General features: G+C 37.1%; 1 protein-coding gene across 6 annotated transcripts in view; it reads right to left on the bottom strand.

Moving 5' to 3' along the window:
- Positions 1–234: 234 nt before the first annotated feature.
- LOC140615799 (phospholipid-transporting ATPase IB-like) overlaps positions 235–26,212 on the bottom strand; it is a 178,673-nt gene continuing 152,695 nt past the window's right edge. For all 6 annotated transcript variants that reach the window (XM_072795717.1, XM_072795721.1, XM_072795718.1 and 3 more), the window contains 4 exons: positions 22,675–22,763; positions 16,975–17,070; positions 6,514–6,602; positions 235–640 (listed from right to left, as the gene is read on the bottom strand). In XM_072795717.1, the coding sequence (XP_072651818.1) occupies positions 510–640; positions 6,514–6,602; positions 16,975–17,070; positions 22,675–22,763 (405 nt within the window). In that variant the 3' untranslated portion in view covers positions 235–509. The remainder of the gene's footprint in view (positions 641–6,513; positions 6,603–16,974; positions 17,071–22,674; positions 22,764–26,212) is intronic.

The raw sequence follows: 26,212 nt of genomic DNA, 5'->3' as shown, positions 1-26,212 counted from the left end.
TGAATTCATCGAAATCAAGAATACTGTGCAAATGTTATACAAATGTGATTCAAAGTGACAGGACATTCTACTTAAGAAAAATACTTTATATGCTGCCTTCATATGCCAGCCTTAATCTGTTGAGTTTTCAAGATACAAAGTTTCTGTGTGACTCCTTTTCAATTAAGATAGGGTTGTTAAGCATCATGACCTTCTCTACCTTTTCTCCCAAAATAACTTGTACTAAAGCTTACATTTTGGTGAAACAAAATGCTTTTAATTTTATACTTAAGACAACTGATAAATTCTCACAACTACAGAAAAGTAAACAGGTCAGGTGAAACATTGAAGACAAATTAAGGAAAAGCAAATAGGCTTCCCCCATTATTTATATCAAGGGATTGTGATCCATACATAAACCAATACATAAATAACTGGCCAGAGCCACAAGAAAAGAGTGTTCGGGGGTGTTGGCATGTTCTGCGGTTTGGGGGAAGGACATAAGAACACAGGATGTTGTGGTCCAAACCTCACTCATAGTTGGGGCCAGAAGAGGCCTTATTTAAGCTCTTACAGCCTTGGCTTTTAGTAGTGTCATAAGAACAGATTAGCTCTTCCTGAGTAATCACAGCTTGTTCTACTTGAGAAAATGCGTACCCATCTGAAAGAGTAAAGCACAGGGGAATCTGTTAGGAGCACTAATGTACAAGGAACATTCTGACAGAAAGCAAGACCCCTACCTAACTGGCACACATTGGCCACATTAGCCAGGCTAGTAACAGAGGCAAGGAGAATGGCGAGGTGTGGTGAGAGAACAGTAATGGAGCAGCTTGCAGGTTTGGCCATATTAAAGAACCACTTAGAGGAGCCCTTTAAACATACCCATTTCTGGAGTCATCATTGAAAGAAGAAAAGTAACTTATATCCATGTGGCATATACTGAATTATTGGATTAACTGCAGTGCTTCTGTGTGGAAGGAAAGACGAGTGGTCCCAGAATTCTCTCCTCAGTAGAATCACCTGAAAGCTGGTAAAATCCTGGGATCCAGCACTAACACTGGACCAGTGGTTCTCACACTTGAGTGTGTGCCAGGATTCACTTGGCGACCACTGGCCCTACCTCCAGAATTTCTGGTTTAGTGAGCCTGCTGTGTTAGAGCTGATATTTCTAACAGCTTCCCAGCTGATGCACCAGCTGCTGGCCTGAGTGCAAGGTATGGAGAACCACTGTTTAGGGCAATTGAACCACAACTGTCAGGTGGATGCTGGAATCAATAGCTTCCAACCCCGGGGGCGTCCTTCCTCCTCTTTCCTTCCCACTCAGAGGAACTCGATCACAATCTCAAGGTGAAACTTTGGCATTTTTTAGAACCACCCAAGTGTTTCCCGTGTGTATCCATGGGATGTTCTTAGTGGCTATGAAGGACAAGATACCGCAGGACAGGGCCTACAGGTTTGGCAGGAAAACCCACAGGCAGGATTTCTGAGCATTCAGGGGCTGCCTCTTTCTGAGTGTGGGCCCACTTCATGTCAGCCATAGACGACCAAAGGTAGAAAAACAGCTGTCCCTTCATTTTTATATCAAATGTTCTAATCATAACAACAAGGAGGGCTATAAAAATGAATGAAACATCCCCCTTCTCTTACTTATCCCTCTGCCCTTTTTACACGGAAGACGTGTTAGCATTTTAAATTGTCTCCTCCCCACTCAAATGGAGACCTCAAACCTTTGTTTCCTGTTTTGTTTTGTTTTTTTAACTTTTATTTATTTATGATAGTCACACACAGAGAGAGAGAGAGAGGCAGAGACACAGGCAGAGGGAGAAGCAGGCTCCATGCACCGGGAGCCCGACGTGGGACTCGATCCCAGGTCTCCAGAATCGCGCCCTGGGCCAAAGGCAGGCGCTAAACTGCTGTGCCACCCAGGGATCCCTCTTTCCTGTTTTTAATTCTTGACCTAAGACTTCCAGAGAGCAAGTGGGTCTGAAAAGAATATTTCTCCCTGATTCTTACAAGACACATACACAGAGAAAGATCTTTTGTGAGCTGATGAAATATCAGCCACATTACCCTCATTAAAGGCTCTGGGTGATGTTTTAAATTTTTCTTTTGTACTCTAGTGATATGTTGTGATTTTTTTTTTTTTACCCATTCTAAATATTTGCATTTAAACCTAATTTTCCTAAAAAAGGTCCCCCCAGTTGTACAAAGATTTGGCCTCAGAAAACCAGAATCTGTGGCTACTCAGAGATTAAATGGTATCTTCTGGAAATCTGGGCTGGTTTTCCTTTCCAAACTGTTCCCAGGGAGGAATGATAGCTGAAAAGCGACAACTGGACCCATGACCCTCAGCTTGTCCAGCCTGCACCCCTCAGCCTGACAAAGACACACCCTCAGGTCACCAGCTTCTACCAGGTGGACATTTAGCCTGTATTTGCATCCAAATGGGGAACTCAGAGGAAGCCTCCAGCAATTAGCCTATCCCACTTTCATTTGTCTTTCAGGAAGTCCTGGCAGCCACAAAGTAGTGATGGGGCCTAGGGAAAGCCCTGGATGGACCCAACTTCTGAACTTCCCCGGGCTGACTTCCCAGTGCATCTGCTTCCTACATGCTCAGCAGCAGCCAGAATCAGGGGGATGGGGGAGAGAGGCAGGGAAGGGGACTGGAGGCTAGAATGAAGTATGAGGGGATTTTTAAGTCACTTTTTTTCTTCAACCTGGTAAAACATTTAACAGATTTCAGAATCAACCATGTCATTTCTCATTATTTTGGCATAATTGTCTCATTTAATTCACTTTATTATAAATTTAGGAGTCTGATAAAATCTTAAAGTCAGAATTTTCTGGCTCAAGAAAGAGTTGTTAATTGCAATTAATAGAGAACCTACCCGCTTATTTCTTATTTGAAGAGCTCAGAGCACTTTACAAATTAATATTGTGGTGTACAGCAGAAAAACACACAGAACCTAAAAACCTACAAACTGGCTGAGGAATTTCACCTCAAGCAACAAAAGATGATGTCGTAGAGAAAACAACTTAGAACCTCTTGTACTCCTATAAGATTTCTAATCCTCCAATAGGATTCCCTATTTTAATATTTTTACAAAGTGAGTCATGAAAATAATTTCTCCTTATACAGTATTTTTAAAAGTAATTGAAATATATTTTTTCTATTTCTCATATATAGCCAATAATGTTTTAAAGTCATTCATGTTCTCATATATTATTAAAGGTTTTGTAGTGGTTTTAGGACCATCTGATTCTTGTGTAAGGCACTTATCCCTCTATTTGAATCTACATATATGGGTCCTTTAACACTCCATTTTGCTTATGGTAACCCCAATAGCATGAAATACCGAAAAGGTAGAAAAGTACAGCTCAGAGATGGTAACTAACATGCGCAGAGTTCCATAGCAAGTCGAGAGGCAGACCTGGGAGACAATTGCCCATCTGTCTGATTCCTATGTGTCTGCTCTGGAGCTGAACAATGTGGCACTTTAGAATGAGACAGACTGAAGTTCCAGTCTGGCTTCCACCCATTTCTAGTTATATAATCTAAGGCAAGTGACTAAATTTGCTGAACCACCATTTTGTTCTCTGCAAAATGAGGATTCATTCAGTTAACTTGTCATTCAACAATTATTTCATAACTTTCTCCACATGATGGCTCCAAATATTCAGTGTAATAAAGGCCACGTGTCTAACATTGGTCAAGATCACAGTATGTGCTCAGTAAATACTGGTTCCATTTTGTCTGTGTTTAGAGTTGATATTGGACAGATGGAAGAAGGAATGACTATTTGTTAGTATATGTAATTCTGTTTGGATTCTTTATTAGTCAATTAGTTCAGTAAGATTTGTGTTGAGTGTCTACTATGTACATGCATTCTTGGAGTAAATTAGTGAAGCAAAATACTTGTTCTTATAGAGCTTATGTTCTAGCAATAATATATAAGTACATGAAGACAACAATCACATAACAAAAAGTTAATCATATAGTACCCAGGAGTGTATTAAAGAGCTAAGATTGAAAGAAAAAGTAAACTGAAATCAGGGATGCAGTTGTATAGCAATAGACTGGTCAAGGTAGACTTTATTGAGAACATGATATTTGGGCAAAGACTTGAAGGAAGTGAGAATGGACAACACAGATATATGAGGGATTTGCTTTGTAGGCTGACTTCAGGCTAGAAGTGTCAGCCAATGCAAAAGCCCTGGGGCAAGAGCAGTCCTTATATATTACAGAAGATCACAGAGAATGAAGCGGAATGAAGAAGGAAGATCAGATGACACCAGGAAAGTCAGGATCCAGATCAAGTAAGTTTTTCTTGGCCATTGTAAGGCTTTTATATAGAATGTGAGAGATAGTATTGAAGAATTTTGAACAGAAATTTGAGGTGCTTGTGCTGACATGATTTTAAATGCATCACTTTGGCTGCCATATGAAAATCAAGGGTAGAAGCAGGAGACTTGTTAAGAGATTGTTGCAGTAGTGCAGACAGGTGATGGTGGTCCTGACAAGGGTGCCAACAGAGGTATGACTGAGAAGTGGTCAGACTCTGAACACAATGTGATGGCAGAGCCATCTATATGTTAGAGGAATTAGAAGGACTCCAAGGATTTTGACGTGAGCAATTGGAGGCATGTAGTTGTCTTTAAGTGAAGGCTGCCAATGGAACAGGTTCGGTGAGAGAGGAAACCAGGTGCTCAATTTTGGAAATCACTGGTGGCCTTGACTGGAGGAATGTCAGTTAAGTGGTGAGAATGAAGGTTTAATGGAGTGGGTTTAAGAGAGATGGGGAAAAGGGGATTTGGAGAAAATGGATACAGACAATTTGACCAAGAACTGTTGCTGCAAAGGAGAGCAACAAAATGAAGTATGCTCTAATGGGTAATGTGTGGTCCAGATATAGTTCTACTTTTTAAGACAACCTTTTGTGTGCTCATGAGAATGATCTAATAGAGCAGAGTAAAAAAGTGGTGATGTTAGGAGACAGAGGAAAGAATGACCAGAGTGGGGTTCCTGGGTGAACATGAGCAAATGGAGTCAGTGGCCATGCACTGGCATGAGAGCCATCTGTGGAAACAAGTGGGAAGGCAGTGCATGTGGATGGGAGTAGCTGGCAGGTGAGGTGGTGGTGAGAGCCCCTGTAAGTTCATTTCTGGCCCATTTTTCTCGGGGGTGTAGGGATCAAGGTCATCGTTTGGGAAAGAGGATCAGAGGGATATTAACTCATCTAGCAAGAGAGGGGGAAGAAAAGTGCTGGGCACAGGAGAAGAGGAAGTAAGAGTGCATGTGTGCAAAAGAGAAAGAGTGATCAATCCAGAGACAGACAAACCTCAGAGATAAGAAAAACAAAGAAAATAAAAAAATCTAGAATTTTAAAATCCTACAACTCTCAGTGAACACCTTGGTCAGAAAAGAGGGACAGTTGGTTTTCATTCCCCATAAATACCCCACATTCCTTTGTAGTACCTTTTTGTTTGACTTGTTTCCTTTCTCAGAATAGTATTCAGCACTCACATTATCAGACATGAGTCACATAGGAACTAAATCTTTCAACCAGGCACTTCTTGGATGCATTTCTTATTGAAGGAAGGGAAAATGAAATGACTTTTAAAGGTTTTTGTGCCCAACGTGGGCGATGTTAACATCACACTCCCAGAAAGGGTACATAAGCTTCCTATGAGTAAAAATTACTCGGCACCAGATACCACTTTTCCATTTTAAATGGGATGTTGGGAGTCTGTCAAAGGATCTTGAAAACATGAGGATGTTAGGCTTAAGGATGTTATCATTCAAGAATGAAAAATCAGGAATTATGTTCTTTGAAATTGCACTTGCTTTCCAGATCATTAATTTCATGAATCCAGTTGAGCCCTCCTGCCCTATGAGAACTACTTTACCTCTTAAAAAAATGTTTAATACTACAGGTAGTTTTGTTTTTTAAAAAAAAATTGTGGTAAAACACATGTAACATACGATTTACCACCTTGGGGTGTCTGGGTGGTTCAATAAGTTAAGTGTCTGCCTTTGGCTCAGATCATAATCCTGGGGTCAAGTCCTCTGCTCAGCTGGGAGCCTGCTTCTCCCTCTGCCTCTGCCCCTTGCCCCAACTCATGCTCTCTCATTTGCTCTGCTCTTACTCTCTCAAGTAAATAAAATCTTTAAAAAAAGTTTACCATCTTAGTGATATTTAACTATACGATTCCGGGGCATTCACAGTGCTGTGGACGCATGACTAGCAGCCACCTGCACACCTCTTGCCATCTTACCAAACTGAAACTCCATACTGATTAAACACGGAGTCCCCATTCTCCCACATCACCCCCCGCCCTTGGAAACCCCCACCCCCTTTCTGTCTCTATGAATTTGATTACTCTAAGTACCTCATATCAGTGGAGTCATACAGTACTTGTTTTGTGTCTGGCTCATTTCACTTGGCCTAATCTCAAGAAGCACCTGACATTTAATGACTCATCCTTCATGTCTGTAGTCTCTGCTTGTGGCCTACATTAGGGCAGGTTACTTACATGGGGTGCTTTGGTCAACAGATTCATGCCGGAAGACAATCTTGTGTGGTTGGCTGGCTAGGGACATTTGGACATTTTTTGCCTCCACCCTGTGGGTAAATCAATCATAGCCTCGCTTTAGTTAATTGGAACAGATTTCAAAGAACTTTATTGGGGGAAATAACATTACAAAGTAAAAGAAAAGAGTCTTCCTCGTATTTTAGAGAGTGTTCATATATCTAAAGTAAAAAATTTATATTATCCAGACACTCAGCAAGGTGCTTCTGAAATAGGGGTTTTACTTGTGAGCATTTCTTATATACAGCTCTCCTGACTCTCCCCAGTAATCGAAAGGAATGATGCATGTCCTGTCAGTCTTCTGGCCTCCCAGAGCACCTTACAGATTTTATGGTGTGTATTTTAAAAATCTTTGTCACAACTTCCTGGTTCAAGACTCTGAACAACGCGTATCAGCAAGGATCAGCTCTAGGCATGAGAGGTTGCTTCTCTAGATCCCAAGGCTTTTTGTGGGACCACACTGGAAGCCCCAAGTTCAATACTTTCTAAATTCCAAAGAGTGAGGTCATTGTGTGTAAATATAGCAGTGTAATTAGGGAAGTCCATAGTTTCTTTTTTCTCTATAAGCCTGAAAAATGGGATAAAAGCAAAATACCCATGCAGCCTAAATTTCTCTGTCTTCTCGCTTCTGAGATGTCACCAAACCATAAGAGTCTTTTGCTGTTTTGGCATTTGTCATGTATCCTGGTATTTCTAGAGATTTGAGGGGCTCTAAGCCTGTGTAACAAATTGCAGCTTCTTTCAACAAGCACCTATACCATGCCTCCTGTGGGAAGAGGGCCTTCTCTAGAGCCAGCTTCCCTTTCATGGCTCAGAAGAAAGTTTCTAAGAGCTGCCTGAAGTAGCATCTATTGGGGTGGTGTAGCTCAAAGGTTATCACACAATGGAGGGGCCTTTGGAATAGTTGGCTATTGACTTGCCCCTCTGAATTCCACTCTAGAATGAAAGTGACCTCTCGATAATGTTCTGAATGAGATTTTTAAAAATTAATCATAAAAAAGGTTGAAATTTCCAAAGTAGTTGACTCAGAGTAGGATTTTACTTTTGCTTGTATATCTAGGAGCTGAAGAACATTTGGCTCTGGGCTTTTCAGAATCCACTTACTCATTTGCATTCTCTCCTCTCTCTTTCTCTCTCCTGCTCCTTCCCTTCCTATCTCTGTTAAATTTGTCACAGATAAAGCATTTACCTGGTTAAATTTTTAAAGAGAAAATAGATAATAATTATTCTACTGTCTTTTCCCATCTTCCTGTTTTCCTCTTTTCCTTACTGGTAATCATTCATAGTGGTTTCTTAGCTATTTTATAAGAAAAAGCGTTCATATATTATTATACCTCCCCTTTTACACCAAAGGATGCATATTGTACACAGCGCTTGACATTTGACTTTTTCTATTAATACATCCTGGAACCACTGGCATCTCAGTTCATAGAGAGCTTCCTGACTCCTTTTCACAGCTAGAGAGTGTTTTAAGCATGTGAATGTACCACACAGATATGGTTATTCCTAAATGTTTGCTGTTCCAAATACAGCTGCTGTCCCTAACACTGGGACATATGTGAGTATTTGGGGGATGTAGGGGGGCGGTACATTCCCAGAAATGAAATTACTGAGTCAAAGGCCAAATGCAAATGTATTTCTGATACATACTGCCAAATTAACTATCATAATTCTTTCCTTTCTCATATTTTCACCAACCAAGAGTGGCCAACAATGATAGATGATGAAAAATATTCTGTGTACTTAGCATTTTTCACTTCTTACTGTAAGTGAAGTTGAGAATCTTTTCATATGTTTAAGAATCTTTAGTATTTCTTTTTCTGTGAACTGTTTATACTTTGCCTATTTTTCTTTTTCTTTTTCTTTCTTTTTTTTTTTTTTTTTTTAGGATTTTATTTATTTATTCATGAGAGACACACAGAGAAAGAGGCAGAGACATAGGCAGGGGGAGAAGCAGGCTCCATGCAGAGAGCCCGACGTGGAACTCGATCCTGGGACTCCAGGATCATGACCTGAGCCGAAGGCAGACGCTCAACCACTGAGCCACCCAGACATCCCTACTTTGCCTATTTTTCTATTGCTTGGGTGTGGTCTTGCTGATTTCTGGAAATAATTTATCTATTTGGGATGTTAGTCCTTTGTTACATGAGCTTTCTTTTTGTACATTTACATTGTGTTTATATTTTTGGTTTGGTTTCTTTATTATTGAGGTTCATTTTGCATGTGATAAATGGATAGATCTTAAAAGTACAGAGTAATGAATTTTAACAAAGCTATTTACCTATGAATCAATCTCCCAGATCTGTTTTTTGTACCAGTAGCATATTGTTTTGACTGCTATAGCAATATACAATAATACTTATAATAATAATAATTTACTTTATTATGATAGCTTCATAACAGTTTGAAATCAGAAATTGTGATGCCTCCAGCTTTTTTCTTCTTCCAGATTGCTTTGGTTCTGTGGGGTGTTTTGTGATTCCATATAAATTTTAGGATTTTTTTCCTATTTCTGTGAAAACTGACATTAGAATTTTGATAGGGAGTACATTGAATCTATAGATGGCATTGGGTGGTATGCACATTTTAACATTGACTCTTCTGATCCATGAATGCAGGATATCTTTCCATTTATTTGTGTTCTCTTTAATATCTTTCATCAATGTATTATAGTTTTTGTTGTATAGGTCTTTCACTTCCTTGGTTAAGTTTATTCCTAGGTATTTTATTGGTTTTGATGCTATTATAAATAGGATTATCTTCTTTATTTCCTTTCAGATAGTTCATTGTTAGTGTATAGGAATGCAACTGATTTTTGCATGTTGATTTTGTATCTTAAAACTTTCCTTAATTTATTAGGTCTAACAGTTTTTTGGTGGAGTCTTAAGGATTTTCTTTTCTTTTTTGGTCTTTTTTTTTTAGGACTTTATTTATTTATTCATGAGCGCCACAGAGAGAGAGAGGCATAGACATAGAGGGAGAAGCAGGCTCCATGCAAGGAACCCGATGTGGGACTCAATCTCAGGACCCCAGGATCACGCCCTGGGCCAAAGGCAGGTGCTAAACTGCTGAGCCAACCAGGGATCCCAAGGATTTTCTATCTACAAGATCGCATCATCAGCAGACACTATTTTACCTCTTCCTTTCCAGTTTGCATTCCTTTTTCTTTTCCCTTGCCTAATTGCTTTGTTTAGGACTTTTAGGACAGTGTTGAATAGGAGTTGTGAGAGTGGGCACCTTTGCCTTTTGGTGATTTTAAAGGAAAAGCTTTCAACCTTTTACCATGCAGTGTGATATTACATGTGGGTTTGTCATATATGGCCTTTATTATGTTGAGGCATGTTTTTTCTGTACCCAGTTTGTTGAAAATTTTTATCATGAAAGAATGAATTTTGTCAAATGCTTTTTCTGCATATATTGAAATCATCATGATTTTTGTCTTTCATTCTGGTAATGTGGTATGTCACATTGTTGGTTTGTGGATGTTGAACCATTTTTGCATTCCTGAGTACATTCCACTTGATAATGATTGTGTGGTCATTTTAATGTGCTATTGAATTTAGATTAGATAGTATTTTTTGAGAATTTTTGCATTTATATTCAACAGGGATATTTTCTTGTAGTATCATTACCTGGCTTTGGTATCGGAGTCATGATGGCTTGGTAAAAGGAGTTTGAAAGTGCTCCTTCCATTTCTGTTTTTTGGAAGTTTGAGACGGACTGGTAAATGTTCAGTAGATTTCACCAGTGAAGCTATCTGGTTCTGGACTTTAATTTGTGGGAGGTTTTTCATTACTGATTAAATTTTCTTACTTGTTTTGGTCTGTTCAGATTTTCTTCATTTTTTAAAAAATTGAGATAAAATTGACTTATAACATTAGTTTCAAGTGTACAAAATAATGATTGTGTGTGTGTGTATGTGTGTATACAAAATGATCACCACTAATCTAGTTAGCACCCATCACCACACATAGTATAATATTTTTTTCTGGTGATGAGAATTAAGTTCTACTGTCTTAATATTTTAAAATCTATAATGCGGTACTATTAACTATAGTCACCATGCTGTACATTACATCCTTATGACTTAATTATAACTGGTAGTTTTCATCTTTGACATCCTTCACCAATTTCACCCCATCCCATCCCTAGCTCTGGCAACCACTAGTCTGGTCTCTGTATCTATGAGTTTGGTGTTTTGTTTTGTTTAGATTCCACATATAAGCGAAATCATACAGTATTTGTCTTTCTCTATGTGGTTTATTTCATTTAACATAATGCCCACAGGGTCCATTTATGTTGTCACTAATGGAAGGATTTCCTTGTTTATTATGTTTGATTAGTATTCCATAATATATATATATATATATATATATATATATATATATATATATATATAAATATATACACACATATACATTTTCTGTATCCATTCATCCACTGATGGACATTTAAGCTGTTTTCATATCTTGGCTATTGTAAATAATGCTGCAGTGAACATGGGGGTGCAGATATCTCTTTAACATAGTGGTTTTGTTTCCTTCAGCATTTCTAATTAATTTTTAGAAAACTACATACTGTTTTCCATAGTGGCTATGTCAATTTTCATTCCTAACAACCGCACAAAGGTTTCCTTTTTTCCACATCCTTGGCAACATCCTTTATTTCTTGCCTTTTTGGTAATAGCTGTTCTAACAGGTGTGAAGTGATATATTAGTGTGGTTTTGATTTTTATTTCCCTGATGATTAGTGATGTTGAACACCTTTCCATGTACCTGTTGGTCATCCCTATGTCTTTGGAAAACATCTCAGATCTTCTGATCATTTTTTAAATGGAACATTTGGTTTTTTACCATATTGAGTTGTAGGAGTTCTTTATATATTTTGGATATTCCCCCTTTATCAGATATGATTTGCAAATATCTTCTTCCATTCTGTAGGTTGCTTTTTCATTTTGTTGATGGTTTCCTTTGCTCTGCAGGAGGTTTTTAGTTTGACATAGTCCTACTTGTTTATTTTTGTTTTTGTTGTTGCCTTTGCTTTTGCTGTCAAATCCAAAAAATCATCACTAAGACCAATATCAACGAACTTACCCCCTACGTTTCCTTCTAGGAGTTTTATGGTTGCAGGCCTTACATCCAATCTTTAATCCATTTCGAGTTAGTTTTTGTGTGTGGTGGAAGACAGTGGTCCCATTTTATTATTTTGCATATGGTTGTCCAGGTTTCCCAACACCATTTATTAAAGAAAATGTTATATATTTCTGGTGCCTTTGTTGTAACTAATTGACCATCTATGTGTGAGTTACTTCTGGATTCTCTATTATTTTTTATTGATCTATATATTTTTATGCCATATCATAGTGTTTTGATTATTATAGCTTTGAAACATAATTTGAAATCAGGGAGTGTGATGCCTGTAGCTTTTTCTTTTTCAAGATTGCTTTGGCTCTTCAGGGTTTTTTGTCATACCATACAAATTTTGGATTGTTCTAATTCTGTGAAAAATGCCATTGGTATTTTGATAAGGATTGTATTGAATCTGTAGTTTGCTTTTAGTGGTGTGGACATTTTAACAATATTAATTCTTCCAATCCATAAGCACAGAACAGTTTTCCATTTGCTGTATTATCTTCAGTTTCTTTCACCAGTGTCTTATAGTTTTCAGTGTATAGTTCTTTACCTACTTGGTTAAATTTTTCTTAGGTACTCTTATATAATTATTTTATGCAGTAACTTTTTTCAGTGCAATTGTGAATGGGATTATTTTCTTAATTTCCCTTTCAGATACAACTGAATCAGACACAACCCATTTTTTTTCGTATATTGATTTTGTATCCTATGCCTTTACTGAATTCATTTATTAGTTCCAACAGTTTTTTGATGGAGACATTATGGTTTTCTGTGTGTAATATGTCATCTGCAAATAATAAGTTCTACTTCTTCCTTTCCAATTTGAGTGAATCCCCCCCCCCCTTTTTTTTTTTTTTTTTGGCTTAATTGCTCTGGTTAGGACATACAATATTATATTGAATAAAAGCAGTGATAATGGGCTTCCTTATCTTGCTCCTAATCTTGGGGGAAAAGGTTTCAGATTTTCACTGTTGAGTATGATGTTACCTGTGAGCTTGTCATATATAACCTTTATTCTGTTGAGGTACATTCTCCTTACACCCAATTTATTGAGTTTTTATCATTTGAAAGGATGTTGAATTTTGTCAAGTGCTTTTTCCATATCTGTTGAGATAATCATATAATTTTTATTCTTCATTTTGCTAATGCGATGTATGGCATTGATTGTGGATGTTGGACCATTATTACATCCCTGAAATGAATCCTACCTGCCTGTGGTGTATGATCCTTTTTAGTTATTGTTGAATTTGGTTTGCTAATATTTTGTTGAGGATTTCTGCATGTATGTTCATCAGGGATATTGGCCTATAATTTTCATTTCTTATACTACCCTTATCTGGTTTTGTATCAAAGCAGTGTTGACCTTGTAAAATGAGTTTAGAAGTGTTCTATTTTTTGAGTGAGTTTGATAAGGATTGGTATTAATTCTTCTTTAAACATTTGATAGAATTCACCAGTAAAGCCATGGTCCTGGGCTTTTGTTTGTTGGGAGGTTTTGGATTGCTTATTCAATTTTCATACTGGTAGTTGGTCTGTTCATATTTTCTATTTCTTCATGATTCATCTTGGTAGATTTATGTGTTTCTCAGAATTTATCCATATCTTCTAGATTGTCCAATTGTTGGTGTATAATTGTTCAGAGTAGTGCTTTATGATCCTTTGTTTATCTGTGGTATTGGTTGTAATGTCTCCTCTTTCATTTCTGATTTGAGTTCTCTCTCTTTTTTTTTTCATTAGTCTAACCAAAAGTGTTTACTTTGTCTATTTTTTTTAAATACAGCTGTTAATTGATCTTTTCTACTGTTTTAGTATCTATTTCTGCTCTGATCTTAGTTATTTCCTTCCTTCTGCTAACTTGAGGCTTAATTTGTTCTTTTTCTCCCCCTAATTCTTTAATAAAAGTTATGATTACACTATACTATAGTGTCTCTTAAGTATGTCATCGCATTATGTCTAAAAAAACCATACATATCTTAATTAAAAATAATAGATTTTTAATGTATGCTCACCGTCACCTGAACTTTTAGCAAGTCACAATCACTGTTCACAGATCACCATAAAAACATAATAATGAAAAAGTTTACCAAATTGCCAAATTGTGACAGAGATATGAAATGAGCAAATGTTGTTGGAAAAATGATACCAACAGACTTGTAGATACAGTATGACACAAACCTTCAATTTCTAAAAAAGAAAAGAAAAGGGAGGAAACGAGAAAGCACTATTTGTGAAGTGCCGTAAAGAAAAGCACAAAACAAGATATGCCTAGGTGTACTTATTGCCATTGTGTTTGCCTGTTCAGTAATTCCTTTGTTCTTTCATTTCTTATTCTGTTTCTTTGTGATTGGATGATTTTCTCTAGTGGTATGTTTAGATTCCTTTCTATTTATTTATTTATGTGTGTGTGTGTTTACTATAGGTTTTTGCTCTGCAGTTACCATGAAGGTTACATAAAATTATTTATATATTTAAAAAATATTTTATTTATTTATTCATGAGAGACACACAGAGAGAAGTAGAGACATAGGTAGAGGGAGAAATAGGCTTCCTATGGGGAGCCCGATGCGGAACTCGATCCCAGAACTCTGGGATCACGACCTGAGCTGAAGGCAGATGCTCAACTGCTGAACCACCCAAGTACCCCTACTGCTTATATTTTTAGGTTTATTTTAAGTTGATAACAACTTAAATCCAAATGAATGCTAAAGGTCTGCATTTTTACCCTCCTTACCACTCTTTGTTTTCGATGTCATAATTTACATTTTTTGTCTTGTGTATCTATTTACAAATGATTGCAACTATAGTTATTTTTACAACTTTTGTCTTTTAACCTTCATATTAATTAGTAATTTATCCACCACCTTTACAATATTAGATTATGCTGAATTTTATTATGTATTTACCTTTACCAATGAGATTTATACTTTCACATTTCTCTGTTACTGATGAGTGCCCTTTCATTTCAGTTTAAAGAAGTCTCTTTAACATTTCTTATAAGGGCAGGTCAGTGGTGATGAACTTCTTTAGTTTTTGTTGGTCTGAAAAACTTTCAATTCTAGCTTTGTTGGATACTGTATTCATGGTTGGTCGTTGTTTTCCCTTCAGCATTTTTAATATAGCATCTTACCCTTTCTTGGCCCATGAGGTTTGTTCTGAGAAATCTGTTCATAGCATTCTTTTGTGTGTGGTTAGTTTCTTTTCTTTTGTTGCTTTCAAGATTGTTTTTGATTTTTGACAGTTTCATTATAATATATCTTGGTAAGGTCTTCTTTGGGTTGTACTGACCAGGGAATCTTTTAACATCATGTAACTGGATGTGTGGAAACATATTTTAAAGTCTTTTGGATAGATACCTAGAAATGGAATTGTTGGGTCATGGGGATAAGCATTTCTTTAAACTGATTAGAAATGGCCAGTTGTTCAGACTGATTATTCAAGAGTTACAATTGTTCTTCATCATTGCTAACACTTGGTACTGTCAGTGCTGAGTACTCAATAGGTACTAAATATGTGGATGTTAACTAATCACCCCATTCATTTAATTTAGATTTGCCCATACTTCCAATTTTACTTCTTCCTAAATTAAAAACAAAAGAGTACCTTTGGATCTCTTTACCCAGGTCATACTATCCATTGCTTTTGACCCTTTCCTTCATGGTTAACAAAGTACTCCAAATATAGTAGGCATTCAACATAGTTAAAGACTGATTCTTTGCCTTATAATTCCTGTATAAATATTCCAGATCCAGGGAGAGCCCACTTAAAACCCCAGGATATGCCAGGCTTCATATAAGTGTCTGAAATAGAAGTCTGTTGTTACTGAGAAGGAGCATGGCACTTTCACTCAGAATAATACCCAGGTTATGGCAAACAATTGGTACTGATCTCTCCCTGGAGATAGTTCGGGTATAGAGATTAAAAATGTTAATACACATTATTTTCTAGCAATTGGCCTGTTCTTCTCTCAAGGCCATCAGATCAAGACCAGTGGGAACAAGGCAGCAACTGTGAAAGCCAACACTGTAACATGTTGTCTTCTTCCCAGGCAGTGGGAGAAAGGGAGCAATTCCAAAAGAAGCCCTGGTCCTTTTCTCCTTCAGTGCACTCTCCTGACTTCCTGTAGCCACAGCTTCATCTAGTAGGGAGGATGCAGAGAGAGGAGCTTCTTTCCCTTGCATGTCTAAACCTATTTGCAAGAATCTGCAGGGGAAAGTGGCAGAAATTAGCAGATTCTCTGGCCCAACACAGATATCTGGATGTCTGTCCACCAATTACTAGAAGTTAAAATAAAGTTAGCAAGGAAGGTTGTGAAAAGGGCAAAGTTTTCTTTAAAAACATGTGGGGTAGGGGATCCCTGAGTGGCTCAGAGGTTTAGTGCCTGCCTTCAGCCCAGGGCATGATCCTGGAGTCCCGGGATTGAGTCCCGCAACAGCCTCCCTGCATGGAGCCTGCGTCTCCCTCTGCTTGTGTCTCTGCCTCTCTCTCTCTCTGTCTCTCTCTGTCTCTCATGAATAAATAAAATATTTTTTAAAAAAAAACATGTGGGGTAAAATGAAACAATTTTTTTTAAAGTTCTGCTGACTTTTTTTTTTTTTTTTTAATATAGATAGCAGTGGGATATCTGTTTAGAGGCTACTGAAATAATCCAGAAGAAAGATGATATGGGCTGGACTAGGGCAAGATAGTATAGATTGTTAGCAGTGATCTAATTCTCAGTTTACTTTGAGGTAAGAGCAATAGAGTTTTCTGACACAATGGGTGTGGGATAGTAGAAAGAGGAAATGAGAATGACCTCAAGATTTCTGGTCTGAGAAACTGGAATAATGAACTTGCCATCCACTGAAAGGAGGACCTTAGGGGAAGCTAGTGTGACAGAATAGGGGCCTGTGGGGATATGAAGTTCAAGATACCTGTTTGATATGCACCTAATAAGCTTGAGGAAATCATGGAAAATATGGAAGTACCTGGGAAGGAAAAGTGGGAGGAACAAGGAGAACAGGGGTGCCTAGGTGGCTTAGTTGATGAAGCATCTGACTCTTGATCTTGGCCAAGGTCATGATCTCATGGATTGTGGGATCAAGTCTAGCATTGGGCTCCATGCTCAGCAGGGGGTGGGGTGTTCTGCTTGGGGATTCTCTCCTTCTACCCTCCCCCCACTTGCACATGCTTGCTCACTCACTTTCTCTCTCTGGAATAAATAAATAAATATTTTAAAAAATGAAACAGGAGAACAGGTTTTTAACAAAAATCAGGATAAAGAAAACAGTCTCACCTCATTTTAAACATTGTAGGATTAAGTTCTTGAACTCTGTTACTTTCCATCTCCCGAACCTCCTCTAGTAATGTTCTGTTGCAGGTATTTTTAATCCTGTTTTATGTGGGAAAGATAAAACATAACACATAAGCTTTACACACTCTAAGCAACAATTTCTCCCTTCTTGGATAATACTGGACATCCATTGCCTATGGGCCATATGATGGGATGCAATGTAGCAGTCCCACTCTCCGTATGAAACTAGACTTTATTTTCCTAGTAGCTATGAAACATTACCAGAGGCATACTGGACAGAGCTGGATAGTGCCCATTAGCAGCCAGCCACCCCAAACACTGCTGACTTTTCATGCAAGTCTGTAGATCTCAGTGTGTGTCTATGCCATTGAGGGCCCTGACTCTGGAGGAGTCAATCTGTATGAATGCATCCAGACAATTGAAGATTCACAGGACTAACATAATTCTGTATGACTTTTTCTAGCATGGTCAGTATTCTATAATCTTGATTCTCAAATTTTCAGCTGTGTGATACCTCTAATCCTTACTTCAGTCAGAGAGACCTGGGACTAACTTTGCCATTTATGAGTTATAATGGCAGAGTGGATGTGTCAGAGCTTCATGCATCAGGTATACATATTTCACTTGACATATGCAAGGCAGCCTAGACAAGATGCTCTCCGTTTCTGTGGCAGCTTGTTTTTATTGGGTCCTTTCATGCTAATGGACGTCAAAAGAAAGCCAACATAGCCATACTTGTATCAGACAAACTAGATGTTAAACCAAAGACTGTAACAAGAGATGTAGAAGGGAACTCTATCATAATAAAGGGGTCTATCCAAAAAGAAGATCTAACAACTGTAAATATTTATGCCCCCAACTTGGGAACACCCAAATATAGAAATCCATTAATAACAAACATAAAGAAACCATTGATAATAATACAATAATAGTAGGGGACTTTAACACCCCACTTATAGCAATGGACAGATAATCTAAGCATAAAATCAACAAGGAAATAATGGCTTTGAATGATACATTGGACTAGATGGACTTAACAGATATATTCAACATTTCATTCCAAAGCAGAATACACATGGAACCTTCTCCAGAGTAGATCACATACTGAGTCATAAAGCAGCTGTGAACAAGTACAAAAAGATTGAGATCATACCATGCATATTTTCAGACCATGACATGACACTATGAAACTTGAAGTTAACCACAAGAAAAAATTTGGGAAGACCACAAATACATGAGATTAAAGAACATCCTACTAAAGAATGAATTGGTTAACTAGAACATTAAAGAAATTAAAAAATACATGGAAGCAAATGAAAATACAATAATCCAGAACCTTTGGGATGCAGCAAATGTGGTCATAAGAGGGAAGTACATAGTAATACAGGTCTACTTCAGGAAGCAAGAAAAGTCTCAAAGACACAACCCAACCTTACACCTAAAGGAACTAGAAAAGGAAGAGCAAATAAAGCCTAAAGCCAGCAGAAGAAGGGAAATAAGAAAGATTAGAGCAGAAATAAATGATATAGAAACAAACAAACAAAAAACCCCAGTAAAACAGACCAATGAAACTAAGAGCTGGTTCTTTGAAAGAATTAATCAAATTGATAAACCTCTAGCCAGACTTATCAAAAAGAAAAGAGAAAGGACCCAAATAAATAAAATCACAGATGAAAAAGGAGAGATCACAACCAACACCAGAGAAATAGAAACAATTATAAGAGAATATTATAAATAATTATATGCCAACAAATTGGGCAATCTAGAAGAAATGGATAAGTTCCTAGAAACATTCAAACTACCAAAACAGAAACAGGATAAAATAGAAAATTTGAACAGACCCATAACCATCAAAGAAATTGAATCAGTAATAAAAAATCTCCCAACAAACTAGGGCCAGCGGAATTCTACCAGACAAAGTAAAGAAGAATTAATACTTATTCTTCTCAAATTGTTCCAAAAAATAGAAATGGAAGGAAAACTTCCAAACTCATTTTATGAGACCAGCATTACTTTGATTCTAAAACCAAAGACCTCACTAAAAAAGAGAATTACAGGTCAATATCCCTGATGAACATGGATGCATTAGTTCTCAACAAGATACTAGCATATTGAATCCAACAGTACCTTACAAGAATTATTTACCATGATTAAGTGGGATTTTTTTCCTGGGCAATAGAGGTAATTCAATATTCACAAATCAATCAGTATGATACACCACATTAACAAAAGAAAGGATAAGAACCATATGATCCCCTCAATAGATGCAGAAAAAAATATTTGGCAAAATACAGCAGCCATTCCTGACAAAAATCCTCAATGAAGTAGGACTAGATGAAATATACTTCAACATTATAAAGCCTATATATATATATATATATATATATATATATATATATATGTATATATATATATACATATATATATATGAAAGAACCACAGCTAATATCCTCAAAGGGGAAAAAACCAAGAGCTTTTCCTCTACTGTCAGGAACAAGACAGGGATGTCTACTCACAGCATTGTTTCTAACACAGTACTAGATAGAAGTCCTAGGCTCAGCAACCAGACAGCAAAAAGAAATAAAAGGTGGGGCGCCTGGGTGGCTTGGTTGGTTAGATGTCTGCCTTTGGCTCAGGTCATGATCTCAGGGTCCTGGGATCAAGCCCCATATTGGGCTCCTTGTTCAGTAGGGGAGTCTGCTTCTCCCTCTCACTCTGCCCCTCCTTGTATTCTCTCTCTTGCTCACTCAAATAAATAAAATCTTTTTTAAAAAATAAAAGGCAGGGATCCCTGGGTGGCGCAGCAGTTTAGCGCCTGCCTTTGGCCCAGGGCGCGATCCTGGAGTCCCGGGATGGAGTCCCGCGTCGGGCTCCTTGCATGGAGCCTGCTTCTCCCTCTGCCTGTGTCTCTGCCCTCTGTGTGTGTGTGTGACTATCATAAATAAATAAAAATTAATAAAAAAAATAAAATAAGAGGCATCCTAATTGTCATGGAAGAAGACAGGATACTCTATGTCGAAAATCTGAAAGACTCCACTGAAAAATTGCTAGAACCAATACACAAATTCAGCAAAGTCCAACATATAAATTCAATGTACAGAAATCTGTTGCATTTCTATATACCAATAATGAAGCAGCAGAAAGAGAAATCAAGGAATTGATTCATTTACAATTGCACCAAAAAACATAAGATACTCAGGAGTAAACCTAACCAAAGAGATAAAAGATCTGTACTCTATGAACTATAGAACACTTAAAAAAGAAATTGAAAATGACACAAAGAGGGGCGCCTGAGTGGCTCAGTGGTTGAGTGTCTGCCTTGGCTCAGGTCGTGATCCTGGGGTCCTTGGATCAAGTCCCACATCAGACTCCCTGCATGGAGCCTGCTTCTCCCTCTGCCTATATCTCTGCCTCTCTCTCTGTGTCTCTCATGATAATAAATAAATAAAATATTTAAGAAAAAAAAAACCGACACAAAGAAATGGAAAAACATTCCATGCTCACGGATTGGAAGAACAAATATTGATAAAATGTCTATACTACCCAAAGCAACTTACACATTTAATGCAATCCCTATCAAAATATCATTTTTTTCACAGAGCTAGAACAATCCTAAAATTTATATAGAACCAGAAAAGACCTCACATAGCCAAAGTAATGTTGAACTGTTTATGTGAGATGACATTTTTAAATGAACTGCCATATACTCATAGCACAACCAAGTTCATTTGTTAAGGTTCCTGTAAAATGCTGCCACTAAAGCCACTGAGCTTTTAGGGGCAGTTCTTTTGGCTCTGTTTTATTTTCAGTTTCAACATATCATTTCCTTTACTAATCTATTTATGTTTTCTGCTTATAAAATATTCTATGATCCAGAATGATTTTAAAATCTTGGTACAATCCCAGGAAGACACTTAAATGAAAATTTAGCAAAAACATGAAATAATTCAAATGTATATATAGTTATATTTTAAAAGACTATATGTACTATTAAAATACTTTTTTTTTTTTTTTTAGCTACGTAGCACTTACACTAAAGTATAAATTTCAAAGATTTCATAGTCCCCTTTTGAATTACGGATTTTCACACTTCTATTTATCATCTAACAAAAACAAAAGTGGTGTGCTAAATTATCTTTACTTACAGGATAAAAGTGGCCTCAAGTAATTAAAAAGACAACAAAAAATTCAGGATAACTATTACTTGCCTTGAAAATGCAGTTAGGAACTTGCAGACAACCTTGGCCATACTCAGTTATATAGAAGATGCTAACATACTGATAAAATGATTTTTTTAAAAGATTTTATTTGACAGAGTGAACATTAAAGAGAGGGTACAAGCAGGGGGGAGAGGTAGAGGGAGAAGCAGACTTCCTGCTGAGCAGGGATCCTGAGATGCAAGACCAGATCCTAGGATCCTGGAATCATGACCTGAGCCAGAAGCAGATGTTTAACTGACTGAGCCACCCAGACGCCAGGATAAGATGATTTTAACATAAGCCCCTCAGTACCCATGTACCCTTATCTCTTTTTGGCAATCTGGAATCTACACCTGGATAAAGACATCCCTGGGAAATCAATTCACAGAAGCCAGAGGTTTTAAAAAATCCAAATTAAGACCTACATTCAATATCATGGATCACTTCCCAAAAAATTTTCAAACCACTAATATTAAATTTTAGCCCTCTTGCAGTTACACATTATCAAGAAAGAATTTGGTATCCTTACATAACTATGGAATTTACTAGGCGAAGTTTCCTGGAAAACAGTAGAGACAGATGCATCTCAACCCTCACTTCCACAGGAATTCATTAAATGTATGTAGGTGGTACCCAAATTCCAAACAAATTATGTTCCAAATACTCATTTGCACATCTCCTTGGATCTAAAGGCACATTTTCTCAAATAATTATGTTTGCCTTGATACATAGAAGAATTAGACATTAAAAAGCAAAATAATATTATTCCTTCTAGAATAGTCCTTTCTCTACTTTTTAGTTTGAAGTTTATAATAGTTTAGGGCTCTGTTGTTTACATTGCAGATTATGTACAATGATACTATGTAAGTTATTTCTGGTTTTGAAAGCTTGTAATTTCATGGATTCTTTATCCCATATTAGAGATTTCAGGGAGTTGTAGCACCTTAGTTTAAAGCTCTCCCCCCCCCACCATGTTGGAGTTGGTAAAAAACGAAAAGGGGGGGAATCTAATACTTACATATTCTGGGAGAACTATATTGGACAGATTCTTACTCCCATTTTTTTAAAAAGTGAAGAATGTCTAATTTGAACATCTCCTTCCTATTTCTTATTTTATTTTTAGCTTTTAATCTGTGATCCTCTGTATCAAGTTTTGGTTCCTCTAAAGTGGATAGAAGTTATATAAGTCCCACTTCTAAAGAATAAACAGATGACCTTTTAGAAAAAAAATCACAGACTAGCTAATATCACTACAAATTCAGCCTCTCATAAATCTTGATGCCATCTTTTTCCCCCCTAAATCAATTGCTGGTAAATCTCCAGTGGCAAAGGCAGTGGGCATTTACTTCCCCTAAAAGTCCCATGACTTTTAATGTTCATAAAATGGGAAATTTCCAAATTTATTTCGAAAACCATATAATTAGAAAAGGACAATTAACCATGACAACATATCTTTTGGTAACTACTTCATTTTTCAACTTACGATTTCCATATTAAATTTAGAATCAGGCACACAATGGGGACTATGAGAAAACCCAGCCAGAAGTATGGACAAACCAGGATCATATTGACCTGCAAATAAACAGAGATAAAGAGTATTTGCATAGGAATCTTTTAGTTTGTCAGTATTGGGTACCAAGTGCAACTTTCAGTTTCCTTTTTTCCTCCACAAAAACCTGGAGATGCAGGCATAGTCTAGAACCACTAAATCAATGTAAGTATGTAAAACCTAACTAATAATATTAGCTATAAACAACCAATCAAATAAATATTTTGATCAAATAAGTTTTATTTCAGGAATGCAAGAATGGTTCAACCTTATATTACCTAGCAATACAACTTTAACTTCCAGACATTGTAAGGCAATTATGGCATTATAGTCCCTGGAAAAATTCACTCCTCTCTGTCTGACAGATTAATTGGTAGCTAACTGATCACTTTAATTCAATCTAGACTGTACTGACTTGAGATTAGGTTAGGCTCTGTATTGAATATATTTTTAATTTTCTGTATATTCCAACATTTCAACATCTTAAAAAAATTTCTATCTGAAGACTGCCCCTCCCAGGGCTAGTCTGTTCTTAGAGATAGTAAGATCTCAACTGGGACGATGCCTTTGATCTGGAAACTAAAGGGCTAAATCCACAGCCCCATCTTCTCTAACTGGCCCAGGAGACAATATTCCTCTGCTGTAGTCATCCCAGAATCAGGTACCAGGCAACTAGAAACCACCTCTATCCCAAAGCCTGCAAAAATCATTCAGACTAGCCATTCCTGGGCTATTTGCCCTTCCCTGCCATGCTTTCCCCAGGGAAGTCCCAATAAAGGCAAGGTCTTAGTGCTCCCCAGCTCCTGTGTTCTGCCCACTGACCACCCTGGTATCTTTCCCATGTGGCCCTATATGGTATTCTGTGCTTTATCTTTAGGACCTGTGAGAATAATAAATTTTGTTAAAATGGCAATAGTGAGTTGTTACCTATCAGTAATTTAAGTGTAGATAGATTAAATTATCCAATCAAAAGACACAGACTGGATAAAAAAATCCAATATGCTGCTGCTAAGAGACTCACTTCAGCTTTAAGAAAACAAAGGCACAAAGTAAAGATATTGAAAAAGATATTACAAGTATGGTAACCAAAAGAGAGCAGGAGTGGTTATACTTCTATTAAATAGACATTCTGCCAAATCAGTCATAAGAGACAAAGGAGGTCAAAATATTGTGGGGCTTAATTCATTAAGAAGATAGAAAAATTGTAAATTTATTTGCACCCCGCATTGGAGCACCTAAATATTTAAACAATATTCACAAAACTGAAGAGGGAAAGTCATGGCAATATAATAATAGTAGGGAATTCAATACTCCACTTTCAACATTGGATAGATCATTTGGAGAAAATCAATAAGGAAATAGCTTACCTGAATAAAACAATAGACAAAATGGACCTTATAGACATATACAGAGCATTCAATCCAACAGCACCAGAATACACGTTCCTTTCCAGTACACATGGAACACTACATGATTGATCACAAGTTGGGGCACAAAGCAAAGAGACAACCTACTAAATGGGAGATATTTTCAAATCATATATCCAATCAGAAGTAAACACCCAAAATATTTTGGATAAGAAAGAAGTAAAAAAAAAAAAAAAAAAAAAAGATTTCAACTAAAAATGGGCAGAGGACCTGAACAGACAGTTTTCCAAAGAAGATTTACAGATGGCCAATAGACATGAAAGGATGCCCAACATCACTAATCATCAGAGAAACGCGAATCAAAGCCACACCTTATACTTGTCAGGATAGCTAGAATTAAAATTTTAAAAATAACAAATGTTGGTAAGAATGTGAAGAAAAAGGAATCCTCATGCATTGTTAGGAGTGTAAATTGGTATAGTATCTGTAGAAAACGGTATGAAGATCCTTCCAAAATAAAAAGACATAGTGTAGGGACACCTGGGTGGCTCAGTTGTTAAGCATCTGCCTTTGGCTCAGGGAGTGATCCCAGGGTCCTGGGATTGAGTCTTGCATTAGGTTCCCTGTAGGGAGCCTGCCCCTCCCTCTGCCTATGTTTCTGCCTCCCTCTTGGTCTCTCATGAATAAATAAATAAAATCTTAAAAAAAATAAAAGATATACTGTATGATCTAGTAATTCCACTACTGGGTATTTACCCTAAGAAAAAGAAAACACTAATTCAAAAAGATATATACACCCCTATATTTATTGCAGCATTGTTTACAATAGCCAAGATATGGATGCAATTTTAGTGTCCATCAATAAAGGATGGACAAAGAAGGGTGTATACATACAATGAACTATTACTCAGCCATAAAAAGAATGATATCTTGCCATTTATGACATCACAGGTAGACCTAGAGGGTATTATAAGTGAAACACATCAGAAAGAGACAGACAAATATGTGATTTGACTTACATATGGAATATAAAAACAAAATCAAATGAATAAACAAAAGAAACAGACCCATAAATACAGAGAACAATCTGGTAGATGCCAGGGGTTGGGGGTGGGAGGATTGGTGAAATGGGTAAAGAGCAATGAAAGGTAAAGGCTTCCAGTTATGGAATGAATAAGTCATGGTATTAAAGGTAGAGCACAGTGAATATAGTCAAGGTTATCATAATAGCATTGTATGGTGATAGATGGTAGTTACACTTGAAGTGAGCATACGTATAGAGTTGTTGAATCACTATGCTATACACTTGAAATTAATATAACACCATAGGTTAATTATACTTTAAAAAAAAAACAAAGCTCAACAAAAATAGTTCAGAAACAAAAAGGGAAATTGGAAAGTATCTTTAGACAAACAAAAATGAAAACACAATATACCAAAACTTATGGGGTGCGGCAAAAGCAATTTTAAGAAGGAAGTTTATATCAATAAATGTTTATATCAAGAAAAAATAATTTCGGGGCACCTGGGTGGCTCAGTGGTTGAGTGTCTGCCTTTGGCTCAGGTTGTGATCCCGGGGTCCTGGGATCGAGTCCCACATCAGGCTCCCCACAGGGAGCCTGCTTCTCCCTCTGCCTATGTCTCTCCCTCTTTCTCTGTGTCTCTCATGAATAAATAAATAAAATCTTTTTTAAAAAAGAAAAAACCCTCAATCTAACAACCTAAGGAACTAGAAAAACAAGAACAACCAAGCCCACAGCCAAAAGGAAGGAAATAATAAAGATTAGAACAGGATTTTAAGATGATGGCAGAAAAAGAAGCAACAGGGATCTGTCTCCCCACTACACAATGCAATTGCACTCATGGAATAATATCTGATGTAACTGTTCTTGAACTCTGAAAACTGTTGAAGGCTTACATACCCAGGGGATGACTTGCATGATAAATTGTGTTGAATTTTGGTCAATTACAGCTCTCAGCACAGTAGCAGCTACCCATCACGTACTTGCTGTCAAGTGGCGCATATTTCTGGAGCATCCTGCATACCAGTTAGGGAAAACTGACTGGGGGAAAGAAACCTGTTGTCCAAATATTAGAGGTCTTTG

The sequence above is a fragment of the Canis lupus genome, chromosome 24 (genome assembly GCF_048164855.1).
Source record: "Canis lupus baileyi chromosome 24, mCanLup2.hap1, whole genome shotgun sequence".
Classification (NCBI taxonomy): Eukaryota; Metazoa; Chordata; class Mammalia; order Carnivora; family Canidae; genus Canis; species Canis lupus.
Note: the sequence above shows the minus strand (reverse complement) of the source record. Positions and strands in the feature narration are given on the sequence as shown.